Source organism: Amblyomma maculatum, chromosome 8, assembly GCF_055883805.1.
Source record: "Amblyomma maculatum isolate TAMU_Amacu chromosome 8, ASM5588380v1, whole genome shotgun sequence".
In the NCBI taxonomy this organism is placed as follows: Eukaryota; Metazoa; Arthropoda; class Arachnida; order Ixodida; family Ixodidae; genus Amblyomma; species Amblyomma maculatum.
In genome coordinates this window covers 98,211,820-98,233,142 of record NC_139351.1, presented here as the reverse complement: position 1 = coordinate 98,233,142, position 21,323 = coordinate 98,211,820, and the positions used below count along the sequence as shown (strand labels likewise).

The window sequence follows — 21,323 nt, the reverse complement described above, 5'->3', positions numbered from 1 at the left end:
TGTAGAGTACTCCATTTGTTATGTGAAGAAGATATGAAAGCGCCATAACGGGTCCTTAGTAGCATTTTCAATTAATAAATTCGTTCAGAAACGTTATGTCGCCAGAATACTGCACATAACAAATTTAAATATGGTTCCTTTTCGTATTTCAATTTATCATCATTTCAGAATATCGAAATTCAAAAGAAGCTGAGATGTAAGGCAAGTAAAACAAGACAAAAGTCAGTCTTTTTATAGACACGTGCGCCTGCGCGCAACTATGAATGCTATTGTGTGGCGTAAGCGTTTTAAAAAAAGTTACTGCTTTGCTTCATGAGATCCTTGGCAAATCGATGTTTGCCGATAATGGCTATTTCGTGAACAAGCGAGGAAAAAAACATAATATGCGAAGGCATTCCAGGAAGCACACACTTCATTAGTATTTATGCACAGCCAGAACACTTGAAATGTTCTGTGTGCGGCCGTACAAGTAGGGTTCATATGAGATGAAGTTGATAATAATGTTCCTGTGTTTTCTTCCGGCATTGGTCCTCATCTCTAAGTAAGTATGAACTGTTTCATTGTGTATGTATAGTGCACATCAATTTAATCGGTCGTTTAGGTTGAAGGAAATGAATGGAGCCATAAAACTAGATTTAGTTCAGTCGTTCAGTCGTGTCCGACTCTTCGTGACCCTATGGACCATATCACGCCATGCTTTCCGGTCTCTCACTATCTTCCTAACATCACATAACTTCATCTGCAGCGCCTCGAGGGTGCCATTTAACCACCGCGTTCGCTGCCTACCCCTTCTCCGGTGACCCTCAATCTTTCCCGACATCAAATCTTTTTCCAGCGACTCCTCTCTTCTCATCAGGTGACCAAAGTAGCTGAGCTTTAACTTTAGAATTTGACCCTCCAATGAGCAGTCAGGGTTTATGGTCGACAATATCTAAATATAAAAAAGGAACGTTACGGGGCGTTTCTGTGCCATCTTTCAGGTTCTCTGAAACGGGCAATCGGTGAAAAAGGCCGGCTGCAGTGTAAAGTGTGGCAACGGGAAAACGACAGGGCTTCCTGTCAAATGGGAAAAATATCGCAAACAACGCTTTGCTCGCACTGCCAAAACCTATTCACGTGTCTCACAATGTAGGCTTCACTTTTTACTTCAGCGCCCCCTTTCTTTTCTGCAGTGCACAACCGCAAAATCAGGAGCCGGTGAAGCTGTCAAGATGGTAATGCCCTGGGCTGTTTTTTCCACTCGTTTCGTCCTATTGTGCAAGTATTGCAAAAATACTAATCTTTTCTGTTCCTCGTTTACATGAGTTTGCCCTGACAAATTAGGATGTGAGTTGTCTTATCCTTTTTCTATCTGTTGCGGCGATGAATTGTCAGCTGTGCTAGTGCATTAATATTGTAGCGCACAACTGGTCACTAAGCAGATATCTTAGGCAGTTTGTAATGCTGAAGATGGTTCATCATTCTAAACGTGTTTAGTCGATGGCATATATAAGAGAGCAAACATATTTTTCTTTTACCTCAATACACTTTGTATTGAATAATTAGATAATATATTTATCGTGAAGAGTCGAGGCCGTGTGTTTTATCATAGATGTGTTATGTAGACCAACATTTTGCTGTGAGTATAATATCAAATGTCCAAAAGTAAGAAGGGCGATCATTTTTATTGTATTCATCCATATTTACCCCCAGGATCTGGCACCACAATAAAAAGAACAAGCATCGTTACTGCAAGCCTTGGGTGAGTGTCATTTATAGCTTTGTAAGCGTTGAAACATTACCAGCGCTGAAGCTCCCATTCAACCGCTCACCTTACAGAAGTGGTAATTCATGCTCATATAGCGAGGGCTAAAACTGTACTTCCACTTCAGCGCGAAGTAATATCTACAGGCAGGGGAATTAGCTCCATATTTTCCAGTGCAGCATATCACGACTGCTCATTCCGAAATTTCGACTGATCAGGATATACCATGCTGGACATCTGCATTGATATATTTTTGGATGTTCTCACGGGACTCGGGCTCTGCTCTCAGAGCCGAGAGCCACGCCGCTAACTCGGGCCACAGCCGTGGCGGGGAAGGCCATGATGTTTATTGGGAGCGCATAATTTTCATCCTTGGTCATAGTAGCATCCGCTCACTCCAGCGTCGCGCCGTCGTCTCGCCACTGCAGAGACGTCTGTCGAAGATGAAAGGAGAGTGAGAAGGAAGGGCCTGCCGACACGCTACGGCAGGTTACCCTCATATAGACCGTTCCGCAGCAGCTCCGGGGGGAAGCAAGCCGAGAGGGGAAAGATGAGAGCTCTACGAGAAAAAGAGTGTTCGCCGCACCGTGAGGGCGAGGGGAATGTTGAACTGCCACAATTTCTTCATATGTGCGAACGTAATACATCATTTTTAACAGGTCGGCCTCCGCCCAATCCAGTGCGATTACTTGAGAGACTACGATTGCGTCAACGAAGCAGCCACTTAAGGGGCCACGTATACCTAAACAAATTCACCTCGCTGCATGTAAAAGTGTCTAAAACACGAAACCTTACCGAAGCCCTGAGAGCAACGCTGAAAAGCTAGGGTTTCACCGGTGTTAGACATCCGTACTCCTGTCTTTGGCGCCTCATGATAAAACTTATCTTTAAGTTTCAAAACGAACTGGGCCTCAGGCGCTCTACAATGTACCCCAACTGTCCTATAGTGTCTTCGCAATACTGACAATCGTCGCATTTACTGTTTCCAGCCAAGACTTTGTATTTTGCATCAATCTGCTGATCGCGTGCTATTGCAGCAGTGCCTTGCGCCAGACAAGTGAGAGCGTGATATAACTAGGAATCGAAATCATTACTCATGGCTCGTTTTCCTCCTCTAAATTCGAAACCCAATAAGTTCTACAATTATTTTATTGGATGGCATGTTATGTAAAATATATGCCTGTCGCTCACGTTAGATCATCTCTGTATAGCAAACAAGATCTGAGCAGTCCCAGCTGTCTACTTTACTTTGCAGCCCTGTTCAAATTACACATGAAAAATTTCTAAGAAAACCGAGCATCTCTATGAAGTCAAGGAGACGCTTCGCGGGCCTGTGTGGGATACATTAGCATCAGCGTATGGTTAAATGGGAGATTTGACACTTCAGCAGCAGTTAGGGATTCCCGTTCACTCAATATTTAGGAGTCAAGACATGATAATACATGATATACGAGCTTCGGAAAAGGGTAGATAGAAAGTAGGATGAAGGATTGTAGCTTATGATGACAAAAAAGAAAGGAGGAGGGAATGGATGAGTTGTGTGTGTGTGTCCTAAGAGAAACTTGCCTCACCCTTGCATCCAAGGGCACCAGTGGGTAATATCTCAAGGGAGCAGCCAAAGCCGGTAATTCCTGCCATGTGGTTTGTTTAAATGGCGCACACAACCTGACCGGGAGTCAGTGCCCGGGCTTGTCGCCTGTCAACATCTGCCACAGCCATACTCGCGATTGTCCACTCATAGCTTCAACTCCGGCGACTCTAGGTTTTGTGAGAGCATGGCATTGAACACTAAGGTGTTAATGCATAACGTCAGGGTAAGAATGTAAGAAAAAATACGGGTAATCAGCAGGTAGCGCAAGGATGCAACACCTTATATATATAAATGACTAAAATTACTTTGCAGGCCTGATGAATGACTTACTGATTCAAAAGCAAATTAAAGAATGATTTGATAAGCGTGCTCCAGAGTGCGAATGCGCAGAGTAACAATACTCCTTGTCGATGGACTTGCTTTTCAGAGTATATGTATTAAATTGAACTTTTACGTATAGCACCAAGAAGTGAAGCAAAACTTACAAATTGAAATTTTAGGTGTGAACGATATAAGAGAGGAAGATAAGTGACAAATTGTGTCGACAGTGACCTCATTTATAAGTATTTTCTTGTTTCCTGACCTATTTACATACCTCGAGATGCCTTTGCAAATAGTTGAGATTGAAAGGTTCTGGTAGAATTCAGACAAATGAAAAGAGAGATATTTTCGTTTGCTTCAAGAAAGCGACATTGTGGCGCAGATTTTATTGCTGATTTGGGCACGTATAGAACGGAGAATTACAAAAATGCAGTTTGGTTAGGAAAAGGCTAACACGAGTTAACATAAACTAGAATCGATTAGACATTTCAGGCACAATTCGTTTTCCTCTTTCGCCCTTGAAGAATAATGACTGGATTAACATCACCTGTATATTTTTTTTTTTGCTACTTCTGCTGTGTTATAATCCCTATTCTCTTTATTTCGTGCAGTGCGGCCTGAGACAGGAGATAGGAGACCCCTGCGGCAGCAACAGTTGTGTGTGTGTGCCAAATGCTCCTGGAAAACCTCGACTGCCGTTTGCTTGCATATGGTCGCCAGCTAGAGACCTACATGACTATAACAGGCCCCAAAGAAAAATATTCCAAAGTTATCAAACTCAATAAAGGAGGTTCTGAGCAAAGATGCGTTTCTGTGTACAATACATTCTGAAATGACCAGCAATAGTGAGAGCGTAAGGTACTAAATGGGGGTCAATTGATCAGCACCCGAACAAAGACGTGGTCTTTGAAGGTTGCAACAAAATTATTAGCAACAATCGGGAACTTGAGGGTCTACCGGGATCCTATTGCATCGAGTAGACATGTTGAAAAGAAAACGCGAGCAGCGACCAGCTAAGTTAAAAGCGTGGTTAAGCATTTGGCTACTTAAACGAAGATGTTTGCATTGACATAAAGACCAAAATTAAAAAGTTGAAATCTATTTGATCGAGATTTTGCAGTGAATAAGGCCACGTGGCGGCATCTAAACAGATATGCGGGCTTGTCTTCGGTTTTCTTTTCCGTACGTCAGTGGATGATGATATAACGACTCCCGTGAAAACCTGTGCGACAACAAGGCTTTTCAAAGCTCAACCCCTGTATTCAACTTTTTCAACAAATCTGGATTTTTCAAAGTGAGAGCACCCTTTTACATGCTAAACTTAGAGTTTGAACTCGAGGCGTATTCACTGTTTCAAAAGCGGATCCATCGTGGCGAAGAGATGCTGTGATATCATTTTACATACCACTTCTAGAGAGGACCAATGGCACATCATGTGAAACTGTGCCAGGTTCCCGACCGAAGCTGCATCCAAGACATACTCGTCGGAATTTCAGAGTGCTGTGCAAAGTACAGACAAGGACATTCAACTATGGGCCGTCCAGCAGGCCCGGGGTGCGCTCGAAAAGCACAAGCCTCACAACCCACTACAAACGGGCCAAATGAGGTAGTGCAGAGTAGGGTGTAACCACGGGTCGACGCTTGGCCAGCGTCACGACGCTTTCACCCGTCGTTTGCCGGCTCCTTAATAAAGTTATGGATACATAGAGAGACGCTCGCTTCAAGCAGAGCAGATGGCTCGTATCGGACTGCCGCCATTTTAGTTCTACGAGCCGCGGAGTGCTGCTGCTTTGCTATGTAGAATGTGAAGTAGGTTTAATTGCGAGATCATTCCTAGGCTCATGGGCGGCGTGAACAGGTTGTGCGAACAAGATGCGTAACCAAAAGATGTGTACATGAGTTAGCAATAAGGATGACAATAACTTACAATAACCTGGCAATTAATTGATTATTCGTTGTAATGAGATAAATAATAGAATATTTCAACACAGATTACTAGCTAGACAGGATAGTCGTGGTAATATTGACACAGATATGATAAATATCTCTGATATCGCGCTCAATGAAAATTTGCGAAACTATTAGCAGCAAACATATGACGTCATCAGAACAGTTTGATGTGATCGTGATGATTATTGATAGTGGTAGTGACAACGACAATAACAGTGGCCAAATATAGCTTGCAGCATATAGCCTCTATATGCTGCAAGCCAGGAGGCTTTTGGATTTCTTGCATGCCACATCATAGTTGACGTTTGAGTGACGTTTTTAATGTTTGTACCCCGACTGTCACGAATAAAAAAAAAACGCAACGTGCAGGGTCGTCCACTTCTATCTATAACACGGCCACGGCTTTCAAAGTAACATTGCTTCCAACACAGCTGCCTATTGAAGCAAATCAATACACAGAGAGAGGGAACCTGAAGTGAGGCTTCGCATGTTCTACCACTTGACTTTATTGCGTGGTCGAGCTGGGTGCAATAGCGCTTTGAAAGAGGTTATCTTGTTATAGCTAGAAGTGGACGACACTGTACCTGTGTACAGAACGTGAGAGTGCATATTTTATCTTATAAGCAATCAGTAAAAATAGGCTACCTGCCTGATAAAGGTATTGAGTTCATGTACATCTTTTCTATGTGATCAAATAGCAGATCATCGATGGACACTGCTAGGAACTTACATAAGTCAATAGCCTAGCTACCCAACGCGTCTAAATATGCTGCTTTTATTTTGTCCTGGCCTCGCTGCAAATAGTGGAGACTGTAGCTTAAAACCGTCCACCATGTCTTCAAAAATAATATTCAGCCATCTGTGGAATATAGATACATACTGTTGGGAACATTACACCGATAAAAAGAATCTAATCTTTCGACACACAGCAAAATTTTGCGTTTGAACTTCATCTAGAGCTTGCAAGAAATAGTTCTTAAACTGCCATAAAAAAAAAAACGGGCCGCATTCGTAACAATAAATAGCAGAAACCTACCAGCGTCCCGAGCAGTGATCTTCGCATATATTGCCAGCTGTAGTGCAGTCTTATAATGTGCAACAAAATTTAGCGTTAGTCACGTATTTCATATTGAAAAAATGCATTTTATTGAATATCGGGAAATCTGTGCTTCCCCGGCCCCGCGCCCTCCTAGCTAGAGAGGCTGCATCGGAGCGCTAGCTAATGTGAGCATGATGCGCCAATTTCCAAATCCCTTCAGAGCGATCGGTGGGGGCTTTTCGGCAGTGATGCTGTTTCCTAGCAACCTCTCCAAAAGGACTGTAACATTTATGAAATGCACGGCTATCAGAATGTCTGATACCTGTGTCAGATAAATCCTTTCGGAAAATTGGTTTGGTTTTGGGGTTTAACGTCCCAGAGCGACTCAGGCTATGAGAGACGCCGTAGTGGAGGACTCAGGAAATTTCGACCACCTGGGGTGCTTTAACTTGCACTGACATCGCACAGCACACGGGCGTCTTGCTTTTCGCCTCCATCGAAAAGAGGCCGCCGAGGCCAGGATTCGATCCCGCGTCCTTAGGCACAGTAGTCGAGCGCCGTAACAACTGCGCCACCCCGGCGGGGCCCACACGAAGTGTGTTCTGGTGAAAGACGCTGTTGATTCTGCTAGTTGGCCTCATTTTTTTACTTCTGCATTTTGGCCGTAAAGAGCAGTGGTCGACACTACATGGGAAGATCACGAGCTGTGGGTAGAAACAATTTAAGATTAATTTATTTTCCGACTTCGGCAATGCTCCGCATATTAGAGAGTTTTCGAGCTAGATTCTATTTCGAAGTCAAAGTGCAGATAGCATTTGCTGCTGTGCAAGTTGCAAGAAACCGAAGTAGTGTGACGCAGGTTTATAATTGAAAAATGTTCTTCCTTAAAAATTGCCTTTCTTGTTGTGCAGCCGCACGCTTCTCGCATATTGAAGTGCTAATAACGGCAACAAAGAAGCGCTTTCCTAGGATTGTTATCATATCAAACAGCGAGATGCGTCAGAGCTCAATCTGCATTTTAGAAGTGGCTTTTGCGTCCCATTTGTCTTGGAAAGAAAATGACTTATCGATGAAAGTTTCGTCTGTAGAGATATTTGCGCTAGACTGAATGTCGCTGCGACGATAGATAACGTGACGTCTTTAATTGCGTCCGCCCAGGGTGCAGCGTAGATATATGGTCGTTTTTAAGGTACGGGTTGCTTTAGCGCAGTTTGTTTTTTCTCAGCTCATTCATGGCATATTTTGGTATTTTCTTACAGCAGATACAAGTGCATCTGAACATTTCTTGAACCTTTGTTTATTAGTCATAATTGGAGACGTGCGGCGTAGCACGCGCACCTGGTGCGAATTTACTAAGAAAAATAGAGCATCGAGGAAAGGGTTGAGCCAAGATACGAAAGAGCAACAAACCGAGTTTACACCTTTCCTTGTGCAGCAGTGAGCATACAACGGAGTCTGCTGATGTTTAGAGATGATGCTCTAACCACTTTCATATCTAGCAGGCCACGCCGAAGGACCATGTAAGGCGGGTCTAGTCCGCTTCCCTTGCCAGCGGTTTCTGCGTGTTCGTGTCCATGTTCCATCTCCAGGAGTGCCTAAATCTCGCCATGTAAAAGTGACACAAGAATTCGCCTATTCATAAGCTCCACGAACTGACAACCTTCTCTGCGACGCTCAGAACCGTGTGTCGTTCCTTATCTGGCCGGATAATGCCGCTGTGCAGGGCACAATTAGCCATAAACTCGGAAAGCAATGAATTTTTCATTTCCTTTTTCGCCCCTTCTCTAACAAACGTGGCGAAGCGTCCATCGATAATTGAGAGTTATTGTGCTATTTCCTTTGCGAAAAAGTAATAACCGCTCTAAACCATTCCACAGTGCGTCCATTTGCGCTTATGATCGTTACCTCTTGGCTCATTCAATCTAATCCAATGTCTTTGTAACAACCATGCCATTCGCCTTTTAAATGTTACCAGTAAGAAGATCCGCATCCACTGCTGCTGAATGTAGAGCGTGTAATGCTCGTACTGAGGTGTAATACCGAGGCCCCTTATACTCTGCCATACTTTATGAACGACTTTGAATAAAGTTTCTATTTTGCCTCAGCTACGTCAAAAACCGCAGCCGATTGGTGCATGTAAACATAGGCGATTCGGGGTGTGTGCACACTATAAAAAGGATTACAGTACGTCCTATCGCCATGGGGCACCATTACGTGTCTCATAGAGACGTAAGAATTTTTAACTCCTCCACAATATTTTAGGGACCAATGCGATCAGGATAATAAATAAAGAATGCCCAATTATTACTTTAACTTCCATTGCACTGTTCAGTTTTCTGAACTGGTGGAAATTCTAATGCCGTAACGTTCTTATATGTAGAGTTCCCTTTCAAGTTCCACCCCATCTGTGTGCAAGCGTTCTACAAACGCGAGCGCGTATGTTCATAAAGAAACGAACACCCTCGCAGCCCCACCCTGTCCTCGGCACTGACATACAAAAATTAACGGCGTGGGGAGGAGAGGATAATGGCTGGAGGGAGTCATCAGGAGTTCTTTAAGGCAATGGGGAAGGGGAAAAGTTTTTTGAAAGAGCGAGGAGTCAAAGGAGGGCGGGGAAGGAGAATGCGGAACAGTAGAAGTAGCGAACTCTGCTTCGGCACTGTGTTTTCTGTGCACCCAAACTCCACTCACGTTTGCTTCCATATATATAATAAGGTTTGCCCTAGCACAGTAAACCAATTTCAAAGATGTTCAGAGTCGCCTATGCTAACTTCCAGTATTTTTTTTCGTTCACTACAGTTGAATAATTAGTAAAGGCTAATTAGCTGTTTTTTTAATTATTGGCTTGGGAGAAAACGTGTCGATTCAAAAGTTGCAGATCTCGACAAACGGATAGCTATGTTTCCATCAAACAAACGTTTACGTAAAATATTTTTACCAGCCGAAAATGATGTCTGGCGCAATAAAAAAAAAAAAACTTCCTCGTGACTGCAGCGTCACTTTAAAGCCTCGAGACGCATCCGAGATAACAAAACCTGCTTTTCTGGGCCATTCTCTCTGCGATGAAGCTGGTTGTTCGCACTTGGTGAATGATTTATAATAACAGGTGGTCACGTGACATCCTTTTTTGAAGGCCTATAAATAGAGCGGCGTAAGTCGCAGCGTAATGGAAACAGCGTAGCTATCCGTTTTTCGAGACGATCCAAACCTTTTGCTTTGACACTTTTTCTTTCAAGCCAATAATTAAAATGTAACTAATTAGTCTTTACTAATTAGTCAACCGTAGTGAACGAAAAAAATACTGTAGGTTAGCATAGACGACTCTAAACATCTTTGAATTTGTTTCGCTGTGTTAGGGCAAATCGTATGTTTTAAAACAATGGTTCAGGTTAGCATTTATATATGCCATTACGTTGATATGCATTATGATGAACATTCCATTGCTACGTTCATTTCCTATAAGGATGGTACTGTACGAGCCATGAGGATCAATAATAAGAAATCACAGTGTCTGGCGTCGAAATCGCCCAATTTTGTACGCTCAATGCATAATGATTTAAATATATGAAGGTTAATCGCGGCTCTTTTTGATACACTCAGTGACGTACACAGCAATGGCAACAAAGGGACCAGCTGGTCTGTCCCCTTATGTACCTAATCGAGCATAAGTCTCCAAATAAAAGCAGTGACGTATGCATGTGGTTTTTAAGGATAGGATGTTAATGTATCTGGTTGCTCTGTTATTTCATGGATGCTAAGAATTTGATTTATTTCCGAGTACTTCTTCCTAATGTGGATGTGACCGAAGTACGTAGTGTGCTCTAATGATTTCTCACACCTTGTGCAGCAAACGTCTTGAAATGTCACTCTGCGGTGTGCGATGCTGGCAGTGTATTGCGGCTGAAATGCTGGCAAGCGATAAGGCGATAAGATAGTGATGCTAATTATGGGGAAATAATGCAGCATTCAAGTAGCTATGGGAGTTTTGCGACTCATTTGCGTTTATATCATGCCTTTCATATGTGACTCATGGCGTCAGCTTTTTACAAATAATCGCTTAAAGCTGAAGTTATTGATGTTGTCGCACTTTATAGGGAATAATTTCTAGCTGTTCTGGGCATAAATATTCTTTCCTTTATCAAAACTTTACAGTCTATATTAAGAAAAGCAACAGAAAATATTGGTTTTTGAGTGCATTAAATATTTTATGGAAATATTGCATGTCTAGTAGAGAGATAGCGCTGAGATTGCACTGATGGAAATTATGTAAATTATTGAATATTCCCATTTACAGCTAAGCGTTGCTTTTACATTTTGTCTCATACTCGCAAGGGTATTTTAGCAATGCCATGAAAACCGGCCGGAGGTGTTTGCGACAATGAATAGCATGCACCTACCAGATTACATCACAGCTAAAGCTCTTAAAAAGGTAGGTTACTTACGACGCACAGTACGGGATGCTCCTAAAGAAGCAAAATTGCTCATGTACAAAACTCTAATTCGCCCTATTCTTGAATACGCTTCTAATGTCTGGAATCCATACAAGCAATGCGAAATCGATCAATTACAATCTGTGCAACGTAAAGCTGTAAGATTTATTTTTCGCCGCTACGACTTTCAATTTTCACCCTCATCTGCGATGTCTTCCCTAAACATAAGCCCGCTTGCATCCCGCCGAAAAACTGAGTCCTTAAAACTTCTTCACTCCATAGTTCATTCTGCTAATTGCCTTTCAGAGGGTAAGCATATCTCGTTTTCAAAACCATCTGCAACCAGGAGCCATCACGATCTTAATATCCAACCTTTTTTTGCCCGCACTAACGTTTTCAAATACAGTTTTTTTTTCGCGCACTGTGGAGCGTTGGAATTCTTTGGATGGCAACATTGTGCACTATCAATCTCTGATTTTGCGTCGGCAATTGAGTCGTAGCATTGTATGTTGTTTTTCTAGCGTTTATATTTGTAATGCTTGTATGTACTTTTGTACGCGTGGAATTGTTCCACATTTTTGTACCCACTCCTGCTATAGCCCCTTGAGGGGCTGCAGTATTTTCAAATAAATAAAATAAATAAAAATAAAATCCTCAAGAATAATGTACGGATGTACACACTGTTAATTGTTGTCTTGGGGTAGGCGCGAAACATAGCGTTTATAAACTGTCTCTATTCAATAGTGCGTGCTTGTCCAGGATTTTGAGGGATGTGAACACACAAAGTTTACAAAACTGTATCGTAGACTTAGAACCTGTAAATTCCGTTTTGGATGACCGAGAGGTAGTTGTCGGTGGTTCTTTTCTTACCTGGCAGCCTCTGAACAGAAATTTCGCCATCTTTGTGAAATGCAGTCTTCGGGATGTATGAGATCTGCATCTTGTCGTGTGTAATTTATATGGACAAAAAAATCAAGAAGCAGAGCACTTGGCGGAGATTCGCCCCTTTGTGCTAACCGAATTTGAAGCCAATTTGAAAAAAAAAAAATTTTTGAAGCCAAGGCGTTTTAAGCCTCAAATGGGGTCTTCATTAGCATCTTCCAATAATAATTTCACTTCTAAACGTCATTTCACTTGATCGTTTCATTCGCAAAATATCGATGCAGTGACTTCCAATATCTCTCTGTCGTCCTCGAAGGAAGAGATCATTATTTGAGATTGACAAAATGCTAATTTACCTATGATGTAAGGCAAGAAAAAGCTTAGTAAATCGGATTCAATTTTACATTTATATATGTATGTGGAACTACAATGTTGCCACATCAGCACTTCATGAATTTTATTTTCCTTCTTTGTCTTGCAAACTTCTTACCGAATAGCTTTGCGCCATTAGCAATTATGTATTGATTAGGCAAGGAATAAAACGTTGACATTTGGAATAATTCCAAGAACACGCGTGCTTATTTATGAATTCCGAATAGCTAGCCGCATCCAGAAACCTTTCCTTAAATGTTCTCTGTGTTGCCGGACGTGTAGGGATCTCCTGAGATGAAGTTGGCTGTTCTGTCTGTTTGTTTTCTGTCGGCATTCGTCGTTATCGCAGAGTAAGTTTGAAGTGTGTCATTTGTACGTAAATTCCCCTTTAATTTATGCAACAGTTAAGGATAAAGGGAATAAGCGGAACCATAAAAACATTAATGTTATATAAGCAACAGTGTCGGCATTCCTTGCACCTACCATCTCAGTACGCATTCAAGAGCCTACATTGCTGGTAAAGTTGGTTCATAATACTTACAAAGTTGGCACCAGCGAACAAATACCAGTTACAAGACACAGGTGTACCCATGTTGTGTGAGCACCTCTTCTGATCCCGCATCTTTGTAAGAATGTGAGAGTGCACTGCCAGAAGACATACTATCATTAATGAACTAACATTTATCAATTCAAACTGGATCATCCTACGATCTCTCCATTTATTCTTCTTTATGATGCACTTAATTTTCTGCGAGAACTGCATCACACAGCAATCATTGTTGCAAGAAGCCCCCAACCAGGTTCCAAACTTTTATAAGTTACAACTTAAAGCTTCTTTTCTTTTAGGCTATAATTCCGAATTCTCACGAACATATAAACGCATGACGTGCGTCCGATAACGTCCCACAATCACGGTGACCTCGAAGGCTGGTTCACCCAGTTATGCCTCAACTATGACTCATCCACGGTTAAGGCAAATAAATTCACATACTTGTTTATAACAGAGCGCTAAGGGCGAAATGTTGTGAGGCTACACCATTTTTCTCGTTTGGCATTGCTTTGGTCAGCTATAGTCCCGGAATAGAGCGGCCAACCAGCAAGTTTTATTTTATAAAGAATTTTTTTATCATCATCGTGTTCTGACACCAACGTCCTCCTCCTCATGCGCTGCTTTTAGGTACAAACATGCAAGCTGTTCCAACAGCAAATTAGTCTTCTTCATACGTTATATTGAATCTGTCACACTGTAATCACACATTCAAAATGATTATACCCCATTCCGGCCTTTAGTACCACCTCGTGAGAGGAGTTGAAGGCGGTAAAAACGATGATATCCCAAGCCTAGTGGGAAAAATGGAGAAAAGTTTTTGGACGTCTTTTAAGATCTGATGATTACCTGCACCTTAAATATTCTTGGAGTATTGAATTATGCTATTCACGGCAACTTGAGATTTATTTAACAAATCTGCGTTGCCGTATCCAGCTTCTAAATGTTTATCTTCACGGTTCTGATTTCACACTTTCTCCGGCCTGCGCATTTTTCGCAGCAGTTATTTAATCATGAATAATTGGGTCCTTTTTTAATATTTTGCCTTCGCTTCGCTCCGTTTAGAATACGGTTGATGGAAAAACATTGCAAGAGCTTGGCCTCAGGTTAATATCCCGATAATATCATTTGGTGCAGTCATCTTTGGCGACAGTCACAGGTCTGCTTTACCGCCATGCAAAATTTATTACTCGAATCAAATTGTTTGCGTTGCTACATTTTTCTAACATCACTTGTTCTACAAATCCCAGTGTCAATCTCGCATGTGCGTTATGACTTTTCATTTTTTATTTCTGTCAGTCCACCTTTTAGTTTTTTTTTTCCTTTCCAATCATTTTCTTTTTAGACATATAAGTATACGTCAAAACTTTCACTTGCCCAATTCTTGGCTAGTCCCCCTGTGTGGGTATGTGTCATATGCTATTTGGAAAACAACTAGTTAGGCACGATAAAAATTTTGTTACCAAGATGGTTGCTAAAGTTGTTGCCCAGCAAAGCTGACCTGTTTAATTTTGATCCCGCTTGCAAATTCACTACCGGAGATGTTTTAATGCATGGGCACAACTAGCCAGATTATCGGATTTCGATGAGATGGCTCTGAAGTATCCGTCGTGTCAAAAATAAGACAAGAAAAAAATGGCTGGGGAAATATTTAAGCCCAACTTTAAGGCTGCGACGCGACAGATTAAATGGCTCCCCAATTGCCGCCTCCCCTTTGGTCCTTGGTCGTGACCATTTGCTTTACTACTCGCTCAGTCAGTATTTTATGACTCTGTTATCAAACAGACATACATTAACATACGGTTCAAAGAAACTATATTACACGGGAGGCTATCCGGCATATATAAAAATCCTCGTTTTAACGAATTCGGACAAACGTGCTCGAGTGGCCTAGGGAAAGTATGTCTTAACTCGAGGTTGTATAGCCATGGAAAGATTGATTCAATTCTCAACCTTCCTTTCCAAAGGCTAAGCCAGAGTTGGCAGCACCAGCGATGTCGACCATGTCATGTGAGCTCATGACGTCACTCAGCCCGATGGCCAGAGGGCGAACAATCATTTCACTGCCAACTACTAATTACCAGAGCCTTTGCCGCGACTTTTCATTCCCAACGCCGACGTCAACAAGGGCAAATACAGTTTTTCTCTAGTACAGCGCTTTAAAAGGGATTGCTTTAAAGCTCGCCGCAAGACTTGAACCCAGGCCGAGACAAAAGGATGAGATTCACTGGACACTGCATAATGCCACTGCACCTTTTGGTAGCTAGTTTTTTTATGTGCTAGGCTACCAGTTATTGACTCTGTGCTTAGCATGTGGGTGTCTTCACCTCCTGCTCCTGAGAAATGTAGACTTAAGACATTATACACGCCTACTTTAGCTGAATAAAATGCCTAAGCATCAGGTTTACTCGAATACGACTAATAGCGCTACTGCATGAAAAAGGCATCAGCGAGCGCAATGAGCACAGCAGCAGTAAAAGCAAAAACAAAATTGGTCGCTGTTTTCGCAACATAAACACCCAGTACTCCGTCAAGAGTATAGAGGAGCTAAAACAATTTCATTCACATGCATCTTTGGCAAGATACCCCAAATAGCATACAATGAGTAACCCCTTTTATGTCAACATGAAAGGTTGGCCTGGGTATCGCTCTAACACTCATGTCTGCACCCTTCAGGGAAGAAGTGGGTCCAGTTTGATCTTGTTCCTGTGTATCTCGCCTAGGATTGATACAAACGTTGCAATCACTAACTTGGCGCACATCGCCTCATCAGGCGCCCAGCTAGGCGTCACTTGTGGGGAACTTGAGGGCCGATCCAAAACTGCCCGCTCAAAAGCCTTATAGGTCCCGCATGGGCCATTTCATGGCCAAAAAAAGCCAGCCGCATTTTTTCCACATGGGTCTTTTGTGGAGTACTCGCGGGTGCAGCGAAAATGGGGGCTTTGAGCAGAAAGAAGACGCGCTAGCCTTAATGTCGCTGCTAGCACAAAACTGTCATATGTACCGTTGCTGTGGTGATTGGCCTTAACAGCGGAGGGGAGTAGTAAAAGGTTTCGCTTTTTAAAACCACTATAGGGGACACTTAAACTTCGCCTTGAAAGGTATGGCACAGCAGTGCGGGCTACCGCCTGAAATATATAGTCCTGCTGCTTCAACCAATCCGTATGAACATGTATGTGTGGCCAAGGAGTAACGCGCTTGAGTCTGCGTCCAAGAGCATTGGAAGGTTGTTCTTCTTCTACCTTCCCGCCTCATATGAGCAATAGGAGTTGCCGCTCTTCCCAACATTCTAATATCACGTGGTTTTTCTGAGCCACACAGGCCATTTTGAAATCAGTGCCTAACCATGACAGTTGCTGGCTACCACCCGCCAGTGCCACGCACGTGATTCTTCGCTCGAGACGCCACAACCGACGCGAGATTTTCTGCGTATCGGCAGCGTTAACGAATCCCTGTTAAAATCAAGCCGAAGTTCTTAGAATTCTGGACTGCATAAGCTTGATTCGATCTGGCTTATTTTATTTCCTTAAGGTTTATTTCCAACCATTTGAGTAAAACATCGGGGCAAATAACGCTTTGCTCATACTGCTCAAAGTTATGTACGCGGCAGATGACGTAAAATCTTATTTCCTTGACCTCAGGCACTCCGTTTTCTTTTGCAGTGCTCAACCACAAAACGACCCAAAGAAGCTGTCGTTATGGTAATGTCCAATTTGCAATTCGTTTTGTCAAGCCGCTTTTACTTATTGTGCACGTATTGCAGAAATACTCATCTTTTCCATTCCTTGTTTACTTGTGTTTGCCCCAACAAAGTAGGTTGTGATTTCTCCGATGATTTTTTTATTGATTGCGACTAGGGAGTATCAGAGTACTATTGTATTGATAGGTTACTGAAAACGTATCGCAAGCAGTCTATTGTGAAGATGTTTCAGAACTGTAAACAAGTATAGTCAGGGCTACATATGAAAGCGCAAAATGTTGTTTTTTTTTTGTTCACTCAATATTGTTTGTACTGAATAAAAGCATAATTCTCATATCGGGAAGTGTGTGGCGGGGGTTGCTTTTTATGAGGGATGGGTTTTTACAGCCACATTTTGCTGCGAGTTGGATAAAATGTAGCGATAACCAGGAAGTGCATGGGACCACATTTACTGAATGCATTCATATTTTCGCCCAGGATCATGTACCACAACAGCAAGAACAAACACCTTCATTGTAAGCCTTGGGTGAGTGTCATTTTCACCTTTGTGAATGGTGAAACGTCAACAGCACTCAAAACTCGAAATCAATCGCGTCTCTTCATGTACGAGTCCGTGCACCTATAGAGCGGAGAGAACTAATACCTCCACTTCAAGCGCAGATTAATGAATAGAGGCCGGATAAATAATTTCATGCTTTAGGAAGCACCGTGCCCGACCCGACTTGTGACTGTTCAGGTTAATGTATGTTTGACTTCTGCATTTATACATTGTGCACATAAGGAAAAGCAAGATTCGTGTTGAAACAAGTCGACCTCCACAAGATCCACTGTGGGTATTTTGGGAGTCTATGATCACGTCCATGACGCAGCCACTAAAAGGACGACAGCAAGGAAGAGGTACATGCATAACAAACTGCATTCACTTCTCTGTGTCTCGCAGTCCTAAAACACGAGACCTTACCGAAGCCCTGTGAAACAACGCTGAAAAGCTAGAGGTTCTCCTACGTTACAAATGATCACAACTATCTCAGACGTCTCATCTTGAAACAGCTTTCATTGTCACTTGAGATAGTGACAATCGTCCCATGTGCTGTTTCCAGCTAGGAGATTGCTTAATAGATGCCTTGTATTTTGCGTCAGCCTACCTGCTGGTCGACTGGTAATGCAACAATGTCTTGCGTCCCAGGCACGTGAGAACTTGCTATAACTAGTGCCCAAATCATTACTTATGGGTCATCTTGTAGCTTTTGATCCGCAAACCAATAACTCCTACATTTATTTTATTGCATTGTACGTTAAATAAAGGGTATGCTTTTTGCGCACTTTATATCCTTTGTTCACTGTAAACAACATCCAAAGAGCGCCAGCTGTCTACTTTACAATGAATTCATCTTTAATTTAGACATTGAAAATCTTTCACCAAGAAAGCTGTAACTCTCCTTCAAGTCAAGAAGGCGTTCGTCGTTTTCTCGTTCTACGTGCGGCCAACGCTAAGGCTTGTTGCGCTGTTGTGGCCCGCTTTTCGCTTTTGTCAAAGCACTCGGCGCCTATAAAACTGAGCACGCGGCACGCGGATTGAAGCACCGTGCCACAGCAAGGACTCTATACCGTCGGTGTCACACTACATTGTTTCCCGCAGGACTTTCACGCGTGAGCTCCTGTCTGCATGTGTAGTCTGCCTTACATGTGCGCATGGGTAACTTACATATGTCGTTCAGTTCTAGCTTTTTTTGTAGATTTTGCTGGATGCTTTCTCACTGCATTTGTGTGCTTGATATAATAAAAAAAGCACGAATATTTGCGAGCTATACTTGCTCGACATTCTGTTGCAAACTGGGCGGTTATATGGGCAATTTACAGGCCTTGCTGCCCAATTATGCGGAGCCTGTTTCTTTGGAAGAGTTGCTGGTTTGTTCCTTTTCTGTGCCATCTTTTAATTTCTGTGTTTGATTGTTAACTGCACTTAAACAGCAGGATTTGAGCCCAATAGAATGACAAAGGTTAGCGAGCGCTGTAAGACACTCTTCAAATGGACGGCTTCGAAAATACGGTAGGGTGCATCCAGAAAAATGACACTTTATAATTCGCGCCAATGTTATACGTAGTTGTGACGTCATTCAACGTAACTAACATTAGTTGGCCCCCACTCCTCGGGGGGCGCTGCAGTGCCCCCGAGCCATCATGTTTTTAACGTATGGGCGTCCATGGAGCCTTCGCTACCAGTCCGCATATATACTTTGTGCCGCGTGGCAGAGAATCGTATCTGTCTCGCGAATGAGCTCGTGGTTCAGGAAGCTTGGACACATTAAAAAAACACCTATACTGTCCTCCTTCTTGCGAAGTTTGTCGACGACAACAGTATATGTAAAGTCCTGATTTAGCGAACAGATTTGTTTGCCCTGAGAGAAACCTGTCAAATTCAGATATGCAAGGGTATCGTTGGGTTCGATTACCACCTAAAAGGAGCAAGTAAGGCTGACAGCTCCTGTGGTTTAGGGACGTTACACAATCTGCCCGTGGGTCGGCGCTTGGCCCTATGATGAAAGACCTTGAACGCAAATGACAAAAATACTTTAGAAACTCGATATATAAGCCACTGATTCAATAGCATATTTTAGATTTAGCCAATAGGTAAACTCAGGGCAGAAAAACGAAAAGATAACAACGCTTTTTATGAGTATACTTTCTTTTCAGACTAGGGAAGTAAAAGAAATCCGCATACATGACTCCAAAATGGATGCGAAAACATTGCTTTTCAAAGCTTCGATATGAGTGACATAAAAAAGAAAGAGGCTAAGAAGCACTTTGTCGGAAGTCATCTTATTTATAAGATATTTCTCGTTTACTAATTGCGTACCTCCGATCTGCCCATGCAATTTGTTGACAGGGGAATAATTTGGTGAAATAGCGAGGCGAATTGTTCATAAAGACTTTTTCATTTGTCTCAATGAAACAAAGTTTTGCCACTGAAGAGCGCTAACATTGTTCGTGGCTCGAATAGGTGCACAGCGTGTTTGTTGTTACTCGACCATTAAATAAATGCAGGCATTTATTAGGAATAGACTAACACGAAGTCCCATTAACAAAATTGAGCCGACGTTTCGCCAACGCTTCGTTTTCTGCTTTCGCGCTCTAGGAATAAGGTTTAGGCTAAAATAATTGATAGTTAATTATCTATTTCAGCTCTGTTACAAGTCCTATTCTCTTTACTTCGTGCAGTGTGGTCTGAGGGAGAAGCTGGGACAAAGCTGTGGCAGCAGAGATTGCGTATGCGTGGAAAATGCTCCTGGAAAACCTCGACTGCCGTTGGCTTGCATATGGTCGCCAGCTAGTGGCATACGTCAGTACCAGGCCCTGCGGAAGTTCCAAGAAAAGTATCAAACTCACTAAATAAGGTTCTATGATATGCGTTCTTGTGTGCTTCTACTGAATGGAATGACCATAAACAGAGATTTGAAGACACAGAAATGGGTGTTAGCTATTCGAATACAAGTCCGGAGACGTTCGCATTCAAATGCTAAAAATCCTCGTATTCGTTGTTTTCAACCGTATCCCAAAGTGGCAAAGAGATTGAGTGATATTTTAGAAAGCGCTCGTAGTGAGGAATTCGCTTCAGGCACAACAAATAGCGCCTACCTACTGTTGCCTATCCATTTGTATTGGCCGTTACTGCTGGCTATTCGCTTAAGGCAATGTATATTCCGTTTTATTTCCAAATCGTTTCTTACCTCAGGGGGGTGTGGACAAGGTGAGTGACCACGAGATGTGTATATAAAATATTGACGTAACGAACAGCAAAAACTAATGATAACTAGAAAAATATCATTCACTAATCAGTGGATATTGTCGACCATAAACCCTGAATGCTCATTGGAGGGTCAAATTCTAAAGTTAAAACTCAGCTACTTTGTTCATCTGATGAGAAGAGAGGAGTCGCTGGAAAAAGATTTGATGTTGGGAAAGGTTGATGGTCACCGGAGAGGGGGTAGGCAGCGAACGCGATGGTTAGATGGCATCCTCGAGGCACTGCAGATGAAGTTATGTGATGTTAGGAAGATAGTGAGAGACCGGAAAGCGTGGCGTGATATGGTCCATAGGGTCACGAAGAGTCGGACACGACTGAACGACTGAACTGAACTGATTAATAACAAGGTAAGTCATAGCATCATTTGTACAGATTACTAGAGCCATGATATAGTCATAATAATGCTCAGACGAGGGAGACAGAATACGTTGTAAAAGCCCAGTGGTTCGGGCTAGTTGGTTGCTATTCACGGTGAAAAAAATACGCAGCACAAAAGCGACGTAGACACAAGCGTAAGGAACAAACAGGTGCAACACCTGTCCTGTCTTGCTTGCTCCTTACTATTGTGTCTACGTCTCTTTTATTGATGCGATTTTTTTACCATGGATAGCAACAAACTAGCCTTAACCACTGTGATTTCGCAACGTATTTCAAAAATTCGCCGCACAAAATAGGCGTAGACACTAGCGTAAGGAACAAACAGGACAAGACTTGTGTAGCACCTGCCCTGTCTGATTTGAGTCTTGCGCTTGGGTCTACGTCTCTTTTGGGCTGCGAATTTTTCCACCATCGACTGCGACCAACTAGCTCAATCAGCAGTGCTTTTGCAACGTATTTCAAAACTTCGCCGCGCTAAAGAGACGTAGACACTGGTGTAAAGAACAAACAAGTCAGGACTGGTGTAGCACCTGTCCAGTCTTGTTTGTTGTAGACACGCTTGTG

The 21,323-nt window shown here is 42.6% G+C and overlaps 2 protein-coding genes across 6 annotated transcripts in view; one reads left to right on the top strand and one right to left on the bottom strand.

Moving 5' to 3' along the window:
- The window catches only part of LOC146181924 (uncharacterized), a 47,994-nt gene extending 35,933 nt beyond the window's left edge, over positions 1–12,061 (bottom strand). The window contains exon 1 of one of the 5 annotated variants that reach the window (XM_084576918.1): positions 11,946–12,061. In XM_084576918.1, the coding sequence (XP_084433044.1) occupies positions 11,946–12,015 (70 nt within the window). In that variant the 5' untranslated portion in view covers positions 12,016–12,061. The remainder of the gene's footprint in view (positions 1–11,945) is intronic. The other 4 variants (XM_084576924.1, XM_084576920.1, XM_084576917.1 and 1 more) reach the window with 4 other exon arrangements.
- Positions 12,062–12,538: 477 nt separating this feature from the next.
- LOC146181923 (uncharacterized) lies at positions 12,539–20,054 on the top strand. The gene is made up of 4 exons (XM_084575575.1): positions 12,539–12,679; positions 16,539–16,577; positions 17,054–17,102; positions 19,796–20,054. The coding sequence occupies exons 1-4, from the start codon at positions 12,624–12,626 to the stop codon at positions 19,964–19,966; spliced, it is 315 nt and encodes a 104-aa protein (XP_084431701.1). The 5' UTR covers positions 12,539–12,623; the 3' UTR covers positions 19,967–20,054.
- Positions 20,055–21,323: the final 1,269 nt, after the last annotated feature.

Excerpts from the sequence above, each read along its gene's own strand:
- LOC146181923 (XM_084575575.1), top strand. The coding sequence starts at position 12,624 with ATGAAGTTGGCTGTTCTGTCTGTTTGTTTTCTGTCGGCATTCGTCGTT. Across the intron at positions 12,680-16,538 it reads GCATTCGTCGTTATCGCAGA|TGCTCAACCACAAAACGACC; the intron begins GTAAGTTTGAAG and ends TTTCTTTTGCAG. Across the intron at positions 16,578-17,053 it reads CCAAAGAAGCTGTCGTTATG|GATCATGTACCACAACAGCA; the intron begins GTAATGTCCAAT and ends ATTTTCGCCCAG.